This window comes from Elephantulus edwardii, unplaced genomic scaffold (assembly GCF_000299155.1).
Source record: "Elephantulus edwardii isolate Elephantulus edwardi_28Jun2011 unplaced genomic scaffold, EleEdw1.0 scaffold00036, whole genome shotgun sequence".
In the NCBI taxonomy this organism is placed as follows: domain Eukaryota; kingdom Metazoa; phylum Chordata; class Mammalia; order Macroscelidea; family Macroscelididae; genus Elephantulus; species Elephantulus edwardii.
In genome coordinates, this window is record NW_006399786.1 from 20923291 (window position 1) to 20938320 (window position 15030).

Below are 15030 nucleotides of genomic sequence, written 5' to 3' on the forward strand. Positions count from 1 at the left end.
GGGGTCCAAGTGGATGGCACACAACAACCTCAACACTGTTAGAACAGCATCTTTTCTGATCTCCTTTACTGATGGGGAGTTATATATCTGATTCCGTTGCTGTATTTTTACTACCAAATTTTGAATTAGTAGGTGACACTGTAAAAAGCGTTTATATTTTTGTTTAATTACTTGTATTGTGAAATTATGTAATACATTATTAATTCCCAAACTCTTGAAATTCTCTACTTTGAATACTGTGGATTTGCACTGCTCAGCAACTGGAACACACTTTACAACCTACTAGCGGTTTTAGCTGAGCAATGGAAAATAAGGAAGTGTGTGCCAAGGTATTCTATTGTATTCTGAATCACTATTTTCAGTTGGGAAATAGGGTGGAAAGCTACTACATGCTAGTATTAGAGTTCTAATTAAAATGGCTGGTATAAATGTAAAATAAAGCAATGTAAGATTGCTTCTCCCCCTAAATAATTGCTTTCTACATATAAGCTATTCAATAATAGTCCTTTCAACAATCTATATATGATATATATTATTTATTTACTCTTGTGCTTTCAATTGCTTTTCCCGTCTTTTTGTATTAGAGTTGTGTTACCAACAATTACAGAACTGATTTTGTTTAGAAGGTTGTTAATAACCATGTTGAAATATTAGGTAAAAAATAACACTATAGAAGTAGGTAGTTGCCAATTTGGAGTACTGCCTGAATTATCTCCAAATTGCAGGGGAAAGTAACTATTTAATTTCCATAGCTAACTTAAAGAGATTATGATTTTGCTTTTATTGTTTATGATATATATATTCCAGAGACATTTTAAAATAGACTAAAACAGTTCTTCAACTAAAAATGAGTTATTAACCCTACTTATAGCTAGATAAACAATCACCTAGATGTATGATTTAGTTAAGATCATATTGTTTCTGGATGAACAGGTGCAAAGTCAGGTTGAGTTGGTTTTTTTTTTACACTTTTGACTTTTATTTTGATAATGGACATCACTATTTGGAAAGATTGCATCATATGCATGCTTCAGAAGATTGTAGTTAAATCATTAGTACTAAAATTGTAACACTCATATAGAAATAATTATTTTGCAGATGCTAGACCACAAAGAAAAATAAGTTTTATTTTTGTTTCAACTCATAGTCTAGTCAAGTAAATTACTTGCTGTGGTATATTTTAGAAAAATGAATAGCCAAAGTATAGTAGATACTAGGGGAGAAGGAGGAATATAGGGAAAAAGAGTAGTTATTTAGTAATATCAGTTTTTTATTAGGAACTAGGGTATTTTATGCAAACTATAACTTGTGACATATTTTCAAGGAAGTAGTAAGAGCTTTATCTTAGCATTAAAATATGAATACAGATTTGGAGAGGAACAATAGGAAGAGAGAGAACTTCAGATAGAATGCCTAAATATATAAATATATGGTGAAATAAAATTAAACAGCTTTATTGAACTCTGTATACAAGATACAGTGCTCCCATTGTCGTGGAGTTGATCCTAACTTACAGCAACCCTATGGGAGAGAGAAAAACTGTCTCATAGGGTTTTGAGGGCCATAAATACGGAAGCAGACTGCTTCATCTTTATTCTGAGTTTCATACTGCTGTTGAGTTCATTCTAGATGTTTAAGGCTACAGGCTAATGCTTAATCTACTGCACCAACAGGACTCCTAGATACAGTACTACACACTATGGAGATAAACCACGAGTGATGGAGCTGAAATTTAATAGTCTGGCTAAGAATAAGAATACAGATAGTGAATAATTGCAATGAGTGCAGTAAGTACTGCATTGAAGGAGGATAGAGAAGTGTTTGTGAACACATAAGAAATATACTAACTAAAAACTAGCTCATAGCTAGAACTGACTCACAGCTTGCCCTCTAACAGATTTTTCAGAGGCATTAAATCACATAGGAGGAGATTGCCCACCTTTATCCTAGGAAGCAGCTGGCTAGACTCTCTAGACCACTAGACGCTTCCTTACAAGAAGGATCCTTAATTGGAATTTGGGCAATTCTGCCTGGGTGTAGAGTGGAAAAAGGGTTTGGAGTTAGTTACCCATTATTTCCTTGACTCATGACCTTGAGATTGTTACCTCATTTTTCGAAACTTCATCTGTAACAAATTATAATAATAACAACTAACATTTATAGAATATTTATTATGTCCCAGACATTGTGTTAAGTTCTCTATATAATTTTGTCTTTATAGGAAACCTTGGTGTTATTAATGTAATAGTGTATAGTGCAATAGGTGTTACTAATGTACAGTTAATGTGAGCTAGTTAGTTGAGTCATGAGGTGAACCAAAAAGTAGGCTGACCTGGGACTTGAGCTTTAGTTACTAATAAAATCAAATACACAGTAGATTCTGATTCATGGCAGCTCATCCATCAGATTTCTAAGACTATCCATCGTAATGGTAGAAGACTATTTCTCTTGAGGAGTAGCTGGTGGAAACCAACTTCCTGCCTTTCAGTTAACATCTCAACATAGATTGCCTTATGCTTCCAGAGTTGTTGGGCTACTAATTGAAAGGTTGGTCATTTGAATCCATTAGCTGCTCTGTGGGAAAAGGATGAAACTGCTCACACACAGATTTAAAGTCTCAGAAGCCTGATGGAGGGTTGCCATAATTCCAAATCTATTTGATGGTAGTGAGTAACTACTAATAGTAACAATTTATAAAATTGTTATGAACACTACAGACTATAATATAAATGAAAAAGTATGCATGACACATAGAATGCTAACCTCTTTCTGCTGTTAATAATTACAGATACTGTGGAGAAGTGAATTTTTTTTAACACGTTGCCGCAAATGATGGTAATACATAAAAAAAAATGTGTTCGTAAGCAGGTCATCAATTTGAAAGTGTGTGGCAACGTGTTAAAGCAAGAATGTATTAGTTACAGTTGAGTTGGTTCTGATTCATAACACAGGGACTCGTACCCAGTCCTATGCCATCTTCGTGGCCATTGGCAAGTCTATTATTGTGGCCCCTCAGTGTTTTGAGTGCTTTATAACCTAAGAAATTAATTTTAGAGTATTATATTCAAGAATATTCTTTTGTTATTTATAAGGCTTTTGTTTACTTTTTGAATATCAACAACTAAGTCTGTCTTCCCATTCTGGTTTAGCCTGAAAGTGTCACTGAATCCTGTCTACCGTGGGTCACCCCGCTGATAATTGAAATACTGATAGCATAGCTGTGGCATATCATAGCAACACACGAGCTACTACAGTATGAGAAGCTGACAGATGGTTGGGAGGAATATGTTGTTGTTGTTAGGTGCTTTTGAGTTAGCTATGACCCTTTGAACAACAGACTTGAAGCCTTTTCTAACCTGTGCCATCTTCATCATCTCTGATATACTTGAGCTCATTGCTGCACTGTGTCAGTCCACCTCATTTGGAGTCTTCCTCTCTTTTCCTGTCCCTCCACTTTTTCATGCATGATACCTTCTTCAAGGAATAAACTCTCCTAGCAACATGTCCAAAATATGAGAGACAAAGCTTTGTTGTCCTTGCCTCCAGGAAGCACTCTCTGCACCATTGTCAAGACCTAACTGTTTGTTCTGTTGGCAGTCTGTGGTATATTCAGTACTCTTTCCCATCTTTGCAACTCAAAGGCATTGATAATTCTTCTTGAGTATATTTGTTGTTGTTATGTATTGTCGAGTTGCTTGTAACTCCTAATGACCCTATGTACAACAGCTCTGAACCCTGCTCTATCCTGAGCCAACCTTATTGTTTCTGACACGCTTACTCCCATTATCCCAGTAACAAAGTCAATCCATCTCATCCAGGGTCTCCCTCCCTTGTGCTGTCCTTCCACCATCTGAAGAATAATGTTCCTTTCCAAAGATTGGTCCTTCCTTGCAACATGCCCAGAGTATGTCAGTCTAAGCTTGCCTCCAAGAAGCAGCCTGGTTTCACCTTCTCTAGAATGAGCCTGTTTGTTCTCCTAGCTGTCCATGGTACATAAAATACTCTTCTCCAGCACCACAGCTCAAAGGCATAAATTCTCCTTCTATCATCCGTAGTCATTGTCCAGCTTTCTGATGCATAGCAAGTAATTGTGAAAACCATGGCCTGGATCAGGTGCACCTTAGTTTCCAGACTGACATTGTTGCTCTTCAGTACTCTGAAGAGGTTCCTAACAGCAGTCTTTCTGAGTGCAGTTCGTCTTTTGATTTCCTGCCTGTTGGTACCAAGAGTGTTGATTGTGGAGCCAAGCAAACTAAAGTTGTTAAAATTCTTAATCTCTTCTCCATCTATCATAATGCTGACAGTCGACCCAGTGGTGAGAATCTTTGTTTTCTTCATGTTCAACTTCAGTCCATACTTGACCTTCTACAGCAAGCACTTCAGGTCCTCCTCTGTTTCAGCAAGCAAGGATGTATCTTCTACATAATGTAGGCTGTTGATGAGTCTTCCTCCAATCCTGATGCCACGTTCTTTCTCATACAGCCCAGCCTTCCAGATGATCTGTTCTGCATATAGATTGAAAAGGTGTGGAGATAGGACACATCCCTGGAATAGAATATGACAAATAATGACAACTCCAAATTTAGATAAGATTATGCAAAAAAACCATTGACAATAGGGAGAATGTTCTGATCTCCAAAGTCTGCAAATACCACAAAATAAAATAGAAAAAGGTTTTTCTTTTGCAGTGTTTTTATTGTCAAGTTACCTTTAAAATGGCCCTGACTCATGGTAACCCTATTCACAGCAAAGTGAAACACTGACTCTTCCTGTACCATCTTTGTGATCAGTTGTGGATCCGTTTTTTGCTATCCATAGGCTTTTCACTGGGTATTCTCAGAAGTAGATTGCCACACCTCTAGTTTTTGCTAGTCTGGAAGCTGAATTGAAACATTTTCATCATAATGTTGAATATCTTAGAGTTGGAACTGATTCATCGCTGACCCTCCAATGGAATTTCATAGGCAGTAAATTATATGGGAGGAGATTGCCCATCTTTCTGCCTTGGAGCAGCTGCTAAAGTTGAACCAAGTACCTTTGGGTTAGAATATCAGTAGTTTGCAAACCTCCACTAATAGACAGATTTTGACTGTGCTTTAGGTGCATTAGCCAGGAATTGAACCCAGGTCGCTCTTATGGAAAGTGAAAATTCTACTACTGAACAATCTGATTTATTTTTCTTCTTTAGAGTTGTTGTTATGTGCCGTTGAGTCGCTTGCGACTCATTGCAACCTGATGTACCTAAACCCTGCTCTATCCCTTGTCAATCGTAATGACTCCAACATGCCTATTCTCATTACCCCAGTGACGGAACCAACCCATCTCATCAAGGGTCTTCCTCTCCTGTGCTGTCCCTCCACCCTCCCAAGCATGACGTCCCTCCATGGACAGATCCTGCCTTGCAACATCTAAAGTATGTCAGACAGAGCTTCAGAATCCTTGTCTCCAAGGAGCAGCCTTAACCCTCTCCAGGACGAACTTGTTTGTTCTCCTAGCAGCCCATGGTATATTCAGTACTCTTCTCCAGCACCACGGCTCAACGGCATCAGCTCTCTATCATCCCTAGTCATTGTCCAGCTCTCTGATACATAGCAAATAATTGCAAAGACCATGGCCTCTATCAGGTGCACTTTTGTCTGCAGACTGACATCATTGCTGCTAAGTACTTTGGAGAGGTCTTTGACAGCAGACTTTCCCAGTGCAATTAGTCTTTTAATTTCCTGGCTCCTGGTACCAAAAGTGTTGATTGTAGAGCCAAGCAAACTGAAGCTGTCAACAATTGCAGTCTCTTCATCATCCATCATGATGCTGCCAGTTGGACCAGTGGTGAGAATCTTTGTTTTCTTGATGTTGAGCTTCAATCCATATTGAAGGCTGCAGTCCTTGACACTCCACAGCAAGCGCTTCATGTCCTCCTCAGTTTCAGCAAGCAGGGTTGTGTCATCCACATAATGCAGGTTGCTGATGAGTCTGTCTCTAATCCTGAGGCCACACTTCTCCTCATAGAGCCCAGCTTGCTGAATAATCTGTTCTGCATATAGATTGAAAAGATATGGAGATAGAACACATACTTGATGCACACCCTTCCCAATTTTGAACCAAGCAGTGTTTCCTTGCTCAGTTCTGACGACTGCCTCCTAGTCCAAGTATAAGTTTTGCATAAGCACAACCATGTGTTCTGGGATACCCATTCTTCTCAGTTTGTTGTGATCCACAGTCAAATGCCTTTGCATAGTCAATGAAACACAGATAAACATTCCTCTAGTACTCTCTGCTCTCAGCCAAGATCCATCTAACATTAGCTATAATATCCCTAGTGCCATGGCCTCTTCTAAATCCAGCCTGAACTTCAGGCAGTTCTCTGTTGAAGCAGACACTAGTGATTGGAACATGGAATGTAAGAACCATGAATGTAGGAAAATTGGATCTTGTTAAGATGGAAATGGAACACATAAATATTGACATACTAGTATTGGCAAAATGAAATGGACTAGCATGGAACATTTTGTGTCAGAAGATCATATGATCTACTATGCTGTAGACAAAAAGGTGAGGAAAAACGGGGTTGCTTTCATAGTTAAAAAAGTCATTTCTAGATCCGTCTTGAAATACAATGTTGTGTGTGACAAGATAATATCTATATGCATACAAGGAAGTTCAGTGAATACCACCATAATTCAAATATATGCACCCACAACCAGAGCTAAAGAAGAGGAAATAGAAGATTTTTACCAGTTTTTTCAGTCAGAGATTGATCAAACATGCAGTCAAGATACATTAATAATACTGGGTGACTAGAATACAAAAGTTGAAAATAGAGAAGGATCAGGATCAGAGAACTTGGACTGGGTGACAGAAATTAAGACAGGTAGAATGATAGAATTTTGCACAGGCAACAACTTATTCATTGCAAATACATTTTATAAGAAACATAAATGCAGGATATACACATAGATTTCACCTGATGGTACGCATAGGAATCAGATCTATTACATTTGTGGAAAGAATCGCTGAAAACTAGGCCAAGTGCTGATTGTGAAACAGACCACCAACTACTCATATGCAAGTTCAAGCTGAAGCTGAGGAAAATGAAATCAAGTCCATAGGAATCAAAATTTGACCTTGAGTCTATCCCACCTGAATTTCCAAACCATCTCAGGAACAGGTTTGAGACCTTGGGCATTAAAGAGCAAAGACCAGATGAATTGTGGGAGGATATCAAGAATATAATCCAAGAAGAGTGCAAAAGGTCATTACAAAGAGAGGAAGAAGGAAAGACCAAGATGGATGTCAGAAGAAACTCTAAATATTGCACTGGGGCACCAAGGAGCCAAAGCAAAGGGAAGAAATCAAGATAATAAGGAGTTAAACAGAAGATTCCAGTGGGCAGTGCAGGAAGATAAAGTATTAGAATGAAATGTGCAAGGAACTGGAGTAAGAAAATCAAAAGGGCCGAACTCGCTCAGCATTTCTTAAGCTGGAGGAACTGAAGAACAAATTCAGACTTCGAGTTGCAATACTTAAGGATGCTTTGGGCAGAATAGTAAATGATCCAGGAAGCATTAAAAGAAGATGGAAAGAGTATACAGAGTCATTGTACCAAAAGGAATTAGTGGACACAGAAGAAACAACGTATGAGAAAGGGCCTGTATTGATGAAGGAAGAAATTCAAGCTGCTAAAAAAAACTGGCAAAAAACAAGGCCCCAGGAATTGATGGCATACCGATTGACATATTTCAACAAACAGATGCTGCCCTGGATGTGCTCACCAAGTTGTGTCAAGAAAACTGGAGGATAGCCACCAGGCCTACTGACTGGAAGGGATCTTTATTTGTTCCCATTCCAAAGAAAGGTGACCCAACAGAGTGTGGAAATTATCGAACAGTATCTTTAGAGTAAGAAAAACTAGGACATTTGTGGAGGTCAACAGGAGATGGCAAAATCAGGGTGCTCAGCAGGAAGTTTTTATATTTAACCAAATCCTAGAATGTATTCTTAAGCACTTGGTTGCTAATTGTAATGTCAACCATTTGAACCCATCAACTGCTCTGTGGAAGAAAGATTTTGCCTGTCTACTTTAGTGAAGATTCAGCCTTGGGAACTCTATGAGCCAAATCTACCCTGTCTTATGCTGGTTTTATGAGTTAGAATTCAACTCAATAGTATTGGGTTGGGTTTTAAAAATTTTTGTCCTGTTATATAAGCTAATGTGAATATTATCAAACATTTCAGCCTTGGGAACTCTATGAGCCAAATCTACCCTGTCTTATGCTGGTGTTATGAGTTAGAATTCAACTCAATAGTATTGGGTTGGGTTTTAAAAATTTTTGTCCTGTTATATAAGCTAATGTGAATATTATCAAACATTGTAATATCACAGGAAAGCAAAATATTGCTGAAGATCATAAAAAAATGGCTAGAGCATTACATTGACAGAGAACTACCAGAGGTTCCAGCTGGGTTTAGGAGAGACCGTGGCACCAGGGATATCATTGCTGATGTCAGATAGATCTTGGCTGAAAGCAGAGAATACCAGAGGAATGTCTATTTGTGTCTTTCTTACAAAAGTTTTAGAATGTATGGATTATAACAAATTATGGCTAACTTTGAGAAGAATGGAAATTGCAGAACATTTAATTATGCTCATATGAACCAATCTTAGACTTAAGAAGTTGTCCACATGGAGCATGGGAATACTGAATTGTTTAAAATCAAGAAAGATTTGCATCAGAGCTGTATCCTTTCTCCATACATATTCAGTCTGTATGCAGAGCAAAAAAATCAAAAGGGTGGATTTTATAAAGAGGCATGTGGCATCAGGTTTGGAGGAAGACTCATAAATAACCTGCATTGTGTAGTTGACATAAATTTGCTTGTTGAAAGTGAGGAGGACTTGAGACGCTGCATTAGATCAAAGACTATGGCCTTCATTAATGATTAAAACAACATCAAGAAGACAAAAATCCTCACCAACGGATTGATAAAACACTATTATAGATGAAGAAAAGATAGAAATTATCAATAATTTCATATTCCTTGAATCTACAATCAACACTTATTGGTACCAGTAATCAAGAAATAAAAAAAAAATGTGTTGTATTGAGAAGTCTGCAAAATATTCTCCAAAATACCAAGGAGAAGTGATAATAAAGAGTTAAGAGCATCTCATTCAGGCCATGATCTCCCCCCCATGATCTTTTCAATTACTTGTTTATGTGTCTGAGAGCTGGACAATGGATAAAGTTGACAAAAGAATAAATGATACCTTTGAGTTATGGTGTTGGAGACAAGTACTAAATATGTCATGGACTGCCAAAAGAACAGACAGATATATCTTTTAAAAATTTTTATTATTAATTTTAATGAAAATTTACAGAGACTTTGGATTTACATTCATTCATTGTTGCACTTTTCTCCCTGCCTACCCCTCCCCCCAGTACTTTAACTTTGAAAAGTAAAAGAAAAATTCTCTCGTTGTTTTACAGTCCCTTCCCCTAGGAGTCCAGAACGAAGGCTGTATAGTTGAGCAGACAGATACATCTTGGAGAAAGTATAGCCAGAGCAGAGCACTCCTTGGAGGCAAAGATGACAAAGCTTCATTTCATAGACATTGGACATGTTGTTAGGAGGGCTGTTAGGATAGGTAGGACAGGTTTCAAATCTTTTGTTCATAATGGAGTTGCTTAGTCATACTTGACTCAAAGGCATCTAACAATGACAACAGCAACAAGTTAAAATGAAAATATCTTTGTTGTTGTTAGGTGCTGTGAATCCGACTATAAATCAGAGTGATCCTATAAACAACAGATTTGAACCTTGCCCTATCTCATGCCATCCTCATGATGATGATGTTTGTGGGGGAATAAGAACTGACTCATAGCTGACCCTTCACAGGGTTTTCAGAGGCTGTAAATTGCACGTAAGGAGTTTGTCCATTCTTCCTAATAGAACAGAAATTTAAGAGCAGTCATTAATGGAAATACAAACAAGGGCATAATTATCTTGAGATAAGGTAGCTGCAGCTTGAGAATAGATGAGGTTAGCTAAGAGGGCAGTACTTTTTGGTAGAATTCCTACATTTAATTTCAAAACAGAGGAAGACAGAAGAATTAAGTTGCCAACAATCAAAGGGGGGACTATAAACTACAAAAGAATAGAAGCAGAAAACCTATGGGAATAAAATGTTTTAAAACATAAATAGCCAAGAATAACACATTTTATTATGTTAGGATTTAAGGCTTAATGCTAGAAGACTTGATGGCACAGGTTTTATTTGTTGAGGTACTATTGAAAGGTTGGTAGTTTCAATCCACCAGCTGCTCCATGGGAAGAATATGGACGGACAGTCTATTTCTATAAAGATTTACAGTCTTGGAATACTATTCTGCTCTGTTACTATGGGTAAAAATTTTACTTGACCTCAGTGAGTTTATGGGTTGATTCCTTCCCCTGCCCTTTTTGGTATGGTTATTGTATGTAGTTGTTGTAGTTAAGTGCCGTAGTGTTGCCTACCACTCATAGCAACCCTGTGTGCAACAGCTCTGAAGCCTGCCCTGTCCTGATCACTGACTCCAACACACCTACCACCATTGCCCAAGTTACTGTATCAATCTATCTCATCTTTGGTCTTTCTCTCCTGTGCTGGCCCTCCGTCCTTCCAAGCATGATATCGTTCTTCAAGGATCGGACCCTCCTGGCCACATGCCTGAAGTAAGAGCTTCAAAATCCTAGCCTCAAAGGAGAAACTTGGTTTCACCTTCTCCAAGACCTATTTGTTTTCTTGACAGTCCACAGTATGTTCAAGACTCTTCTCCAGCACCACAGCTCAAAGACATCAATGCTTTTTCTGTCATCCTTAGTCATTATCTAGCTCTCTGATTGTGAAAACCATGGACTGGATCAGGTGCACTGGACAAATACTTTCTTTGTGATTTTAAGTGGTTGATTATACTAAAGACCGGGTATCTTTGGTGTTAGTCTGCTATTTGGCTAATAACTTTACTATAATGAGTGAGAGTTCAGTTCCAAATTCAAAAGGTGGCTAAGAGCCATAGGAGGGGTTTTTTTTTTCACTTCCATCAGGCCAATAAATCTGGCCATTATTGTGATTTTAAGTTTTTCTCTACATTTCTCTTTCACTCTGCCCAGGACATTCTTTGTGATTTCTTTTTGAGGAATTAGGAGTGGTATGCATACTTTTTCTTTTTTAAATAAGTACTTCTTCGCGCTTACATTTTTTTACCTTACCTTACAAAATTTATGTTCTTAAATGCACATTGTGGTACGTACCTAGATCTGTATGTATGTATATATCAATATAAAATAAAGTATGTTGGTTATTTTGTCCAAAAATTAATGGGTTTTTTTTTCCTCCTAAAGTATGGAACCTCAGGATCTTTGTGATAATGGAAACAAAAAAATTGATTGGTAAACCGCTTCAACCAGCTAGACCTGTTCGTCATCTGACTTCTACACCTGGTAAGTAGTCTAGGGTAAATATATTTAAATAATTTGTTTGTTGCTACAATTTTTATCTACTTAGGATACTTAGCCATTGAAACCTTTATAGAGCATACTGTTTTTCTACTTTGGGGTCATTATGAGTTGGAATCAATATGGCTTGGTTTTGGAAATGGTATTTGAAAGACTAAATAATTTAGAAAGTACTTGTTTATGGTTAAGAGTTTTTTAAAATTAATTTTAATGAAAGTTTACACAGACTTTGGATTTCCAGTCATACATTGCTGCACACTTTTCTCCCTGCCCACCCCTTCCCCAGTCCGCTTTTCTTTTTGAAAAGTAAAAAAAAAAAAGTTCATTGTTATACAGTTCCCCTCCACACCTTCACTAGTCTCCACTCCACTATGCAGCTTTCATTCTGGACTCTTGTCATGACAATAATACCTAATCATATATTTCTCCTAAACAGTTCTCCCTCATCTGTTTCAATGCAGTATACATTAATTATCCCCTCTTAGTTTCCCCCCAACGCTGATGTCAGTCTCGCTTTATAATCACTATACAGTATTTGTCCTTTTGTGATTGAGATATTTCACTCAGCATAATGTCCTCCAGGGTCACCCATTTTGTATAGTATTTAAAGAGTTCCTGTTTTTCAGTGCAGCGTAGTATTCCATTTTGTGAATATACCACAGCTTCTCTATTTATTCGTTTGTTGATGGGCACTTGGGTTGTTTCCAACTCTGCTATTGTGAACAAAGCTGCAGTAAACACGGGTGAGCATATATCTGTTTTGGTGGCAGTTCTAGTTTCTTTAGGGTGTATTCCCAGTAGTAGAATTACTGGGTCCAATGGTATTTCTATTTCCAATTTTATGAGAAAGTGCCATACTGCCTTCAATATTGGTTGTACCATTTTACACTCCCACTAACAGTGAACAAGGGTTCCAGTTTCTCCACAACCTCACCACCTTTGATGTTTTCTGTTCTGCTAAATTGTACTATTCTTATTGGGGTGAGATGATATCTCATAGTTGTTTTGATTTGCAACTCTCTTAGATCTAGGAATTTTGAACATTTCTTCATGTGTTTGTTTGTCATCTGAATGCCTTCCTTGGTGAAGGGTCGCTACATATTCTGTGCCCGTTTTTCAATTGGGTTGTTGAGCTTTAGCTTGTTGTGGTGTTTGAGGAGTTTATAAATATAAGTCCCTTATCTAACATGTCATTACCAATTATTTTTTCCCCAGTCTGTGGCTTCCCTTTTTACCGTTGTAGAAGTTTTTGGACATGTATAGAGATTTGATTCTTAAAAGGTCCCATTCATCTATTTTATCCTCTCCTGGTTGTATATTTTTCAGGATGTTTGGAAGACTATTTATGTTTGGGATTAAGGCTTCCAGAGTTCTTCAAAGCTTTTCTCTAATGAAGTTTATAGTCCCTTGATTTTTAGTCCTAGGTCCTTGATCCACTTTGAGTTGTTTCTTGTGTGTGAAGTGAGGTGTGGATCTTGCTTGAGTTTTCTTCAGATAGGTTTCCAATTTTGCCAACCCATTTGTTAAAAAGGCTGTTGTTTTCCCACTTAACAGATTCATCTCCTTGCCAAAAATCAGTTGACCGTAGGTAGATGGGCTGATTTCTGGGTTTTCAATCTATTTCATTGATCAATGTGTCTATCTTTGTACCGGAACCATACTGTCTTGACCACAGTAGCAGTGTAGTAGTGATTTGAAATCAGGGAGTGAGATGCCTCCTACTTTGTTTCTCTTTTTAAGGAGTGCTTTGCTTATTATGGTTAATATTTTTAAAAATTGTGAAAATGAATGATCTTCTGTGACAAGCTTAAGATTTCTTAATATCTTTCAGACTAACAAAGGTAGGAAGATACAGTCCTTGAGTGAAATTAACTTCATATATTGTTTTCATGTCTTACTTTTTACAGTAAACTGGCTCTTGCTTAGAGTAATACCTAAAAATTCTGCCCTCTGATTCTGATTACTGTTGTTGTTATATGCCGTCAAGTTCCTTGCAACTCTTAGGGACCTTCTTTCTGTACAACAGCCCTGAAACCTGCTCTAGCCTGTGCCAACTTTACTGTCTCTGACACACCTACCCTCATTACCCTAGCCATTGTATCCATCCATCTCATTGATGCTCTCTCTCCCTTTCTTCCTCCCTCCACCCTTCCAAGCACAATGTCCCTCTCCAAGGACCAGGTTCCTCCTTACAGCATGTCTAAAGTTTGTCAGACAAAGCCTCAAAATCCTTGCCTCCAAGGAGCAGGTTGACTTCACTCTCTCTAGGATGAACCTATTTGTTCTCCTGGAAGTCCATGGTATATTCAGCATTCTTCTCCAGCATCACAGCTCAAAGGCATCAATTCTCGTTCTATCATCCCTAGTCATTGTCCAGCTCTCTGACACATAGTAAGCAATTGCGAAGACTATGTTCCCTCCCATCACAGACTTCTCAGTACTTGATACAAATACAAGAGTAGGAAAATGAGATCCACCATTTGTTTTTGCACATTTGGGGTCCTAGGGACCTTTGGGGAACTGTGGCTCCTATTCTGGCTACAATTCTAAACCTGTTCAGCTTGACCTTGGTTTAAAATGGCGCAGGCCCATCTGCCTTTGAAGATGGGGTCTAAAATCGCATGTGATAGCTTACAGACCACGCAGAACCATACTGGTGAAGTCAGAAGGCTATAATTCAGGTTAGTAGCAGAATACAGTCAGGACAATTTAGAAATGTGCTCGCAGACTCAGCCTTTAGCCTATGGCTTTAACCTAACGCCACTAAGTTCTCAGGCCATTGAATTATGGCCCCTTATTCCCAGTTGTCCAACAAACTTGGACAAAGACTCTTAGCTCTGGTTCCAATGGTGTAGCAGTCTCAAGGTCCCATCTCATGTGGGGTCTCTAGTTCTCCATCTCATGTCAGGTTCTCCACTGTGGCTACTATGGCTGCTCCTCCTGCAGGCCCTCTTTGTCTTTCTGGCATAAATACCTGGCTCTGAAGAGAACAGTACATTCTCTTCTTGCTCTTTTCCTGGTGGGAAATACCTTCTTTCTGCTACAGGATCCACTTAATTTAGTAGCAGTACTAACCATTGCTTTCGTGAACTGATGAGACTAGCAATCCCTTTGTGGATTAGTGAGACTCACCAGTCCCCTTGTGGACAGGCTAATACCCCATATTCACATATTTCTGCCCATCCACATGGCAGACTCAGGGAATGGATAGGCGAGTTGTTTTTTCTTAAATAAAATTTTTATTTTATATTGGTTTGCTAGGCCAGGGGCTGATTGTGGAACAGACCACAAGTTCATATGCAAGTTCAAGCTGAAGCTAAGGAAAATTAAACCAAATCCACAGGAGCCAAAATATGACTTTGATTTCATACCACCTGAATGTCGGAATCATCTCAGGAACAGGTTTGAGGCCTTGAACACTAATGAGCAAAGACCAGATGAGTTATGGGAGGATGTCAAAGGTATCATCCAGGTAGAGTGCAAACGGTCATTACAAAGAGAGAAAAGGAAGAAAAGACCAAAATGGATGTCAGAAGA

The 15030-nt window shown here is 38.3% G+C and overlaps 1 protein-coding gene across 1 annotated transcript in view; it reads left to right on the forward strand.

Moving 5' to 3' along the window:
• The first annotated feature begins 11405 nt into the window (after positions 1–11405).
• The window catches only part of LOC102856823 (chromosome unknown open reading frame, human C8orf88), a 19862-nt gene continuing 16237 nt past the window's right edge, over positions 11406–15030 (forward strand). The window contains exon 1 of the mRNA XM_006884629.1: positions 11406–11478. Within this exon, the coding sequence (XP_006884691.1) occupies positions 11406–11478 (73 nt within the window). The remainder of the gene's footprint in view (positions 11479–15030) is intronic.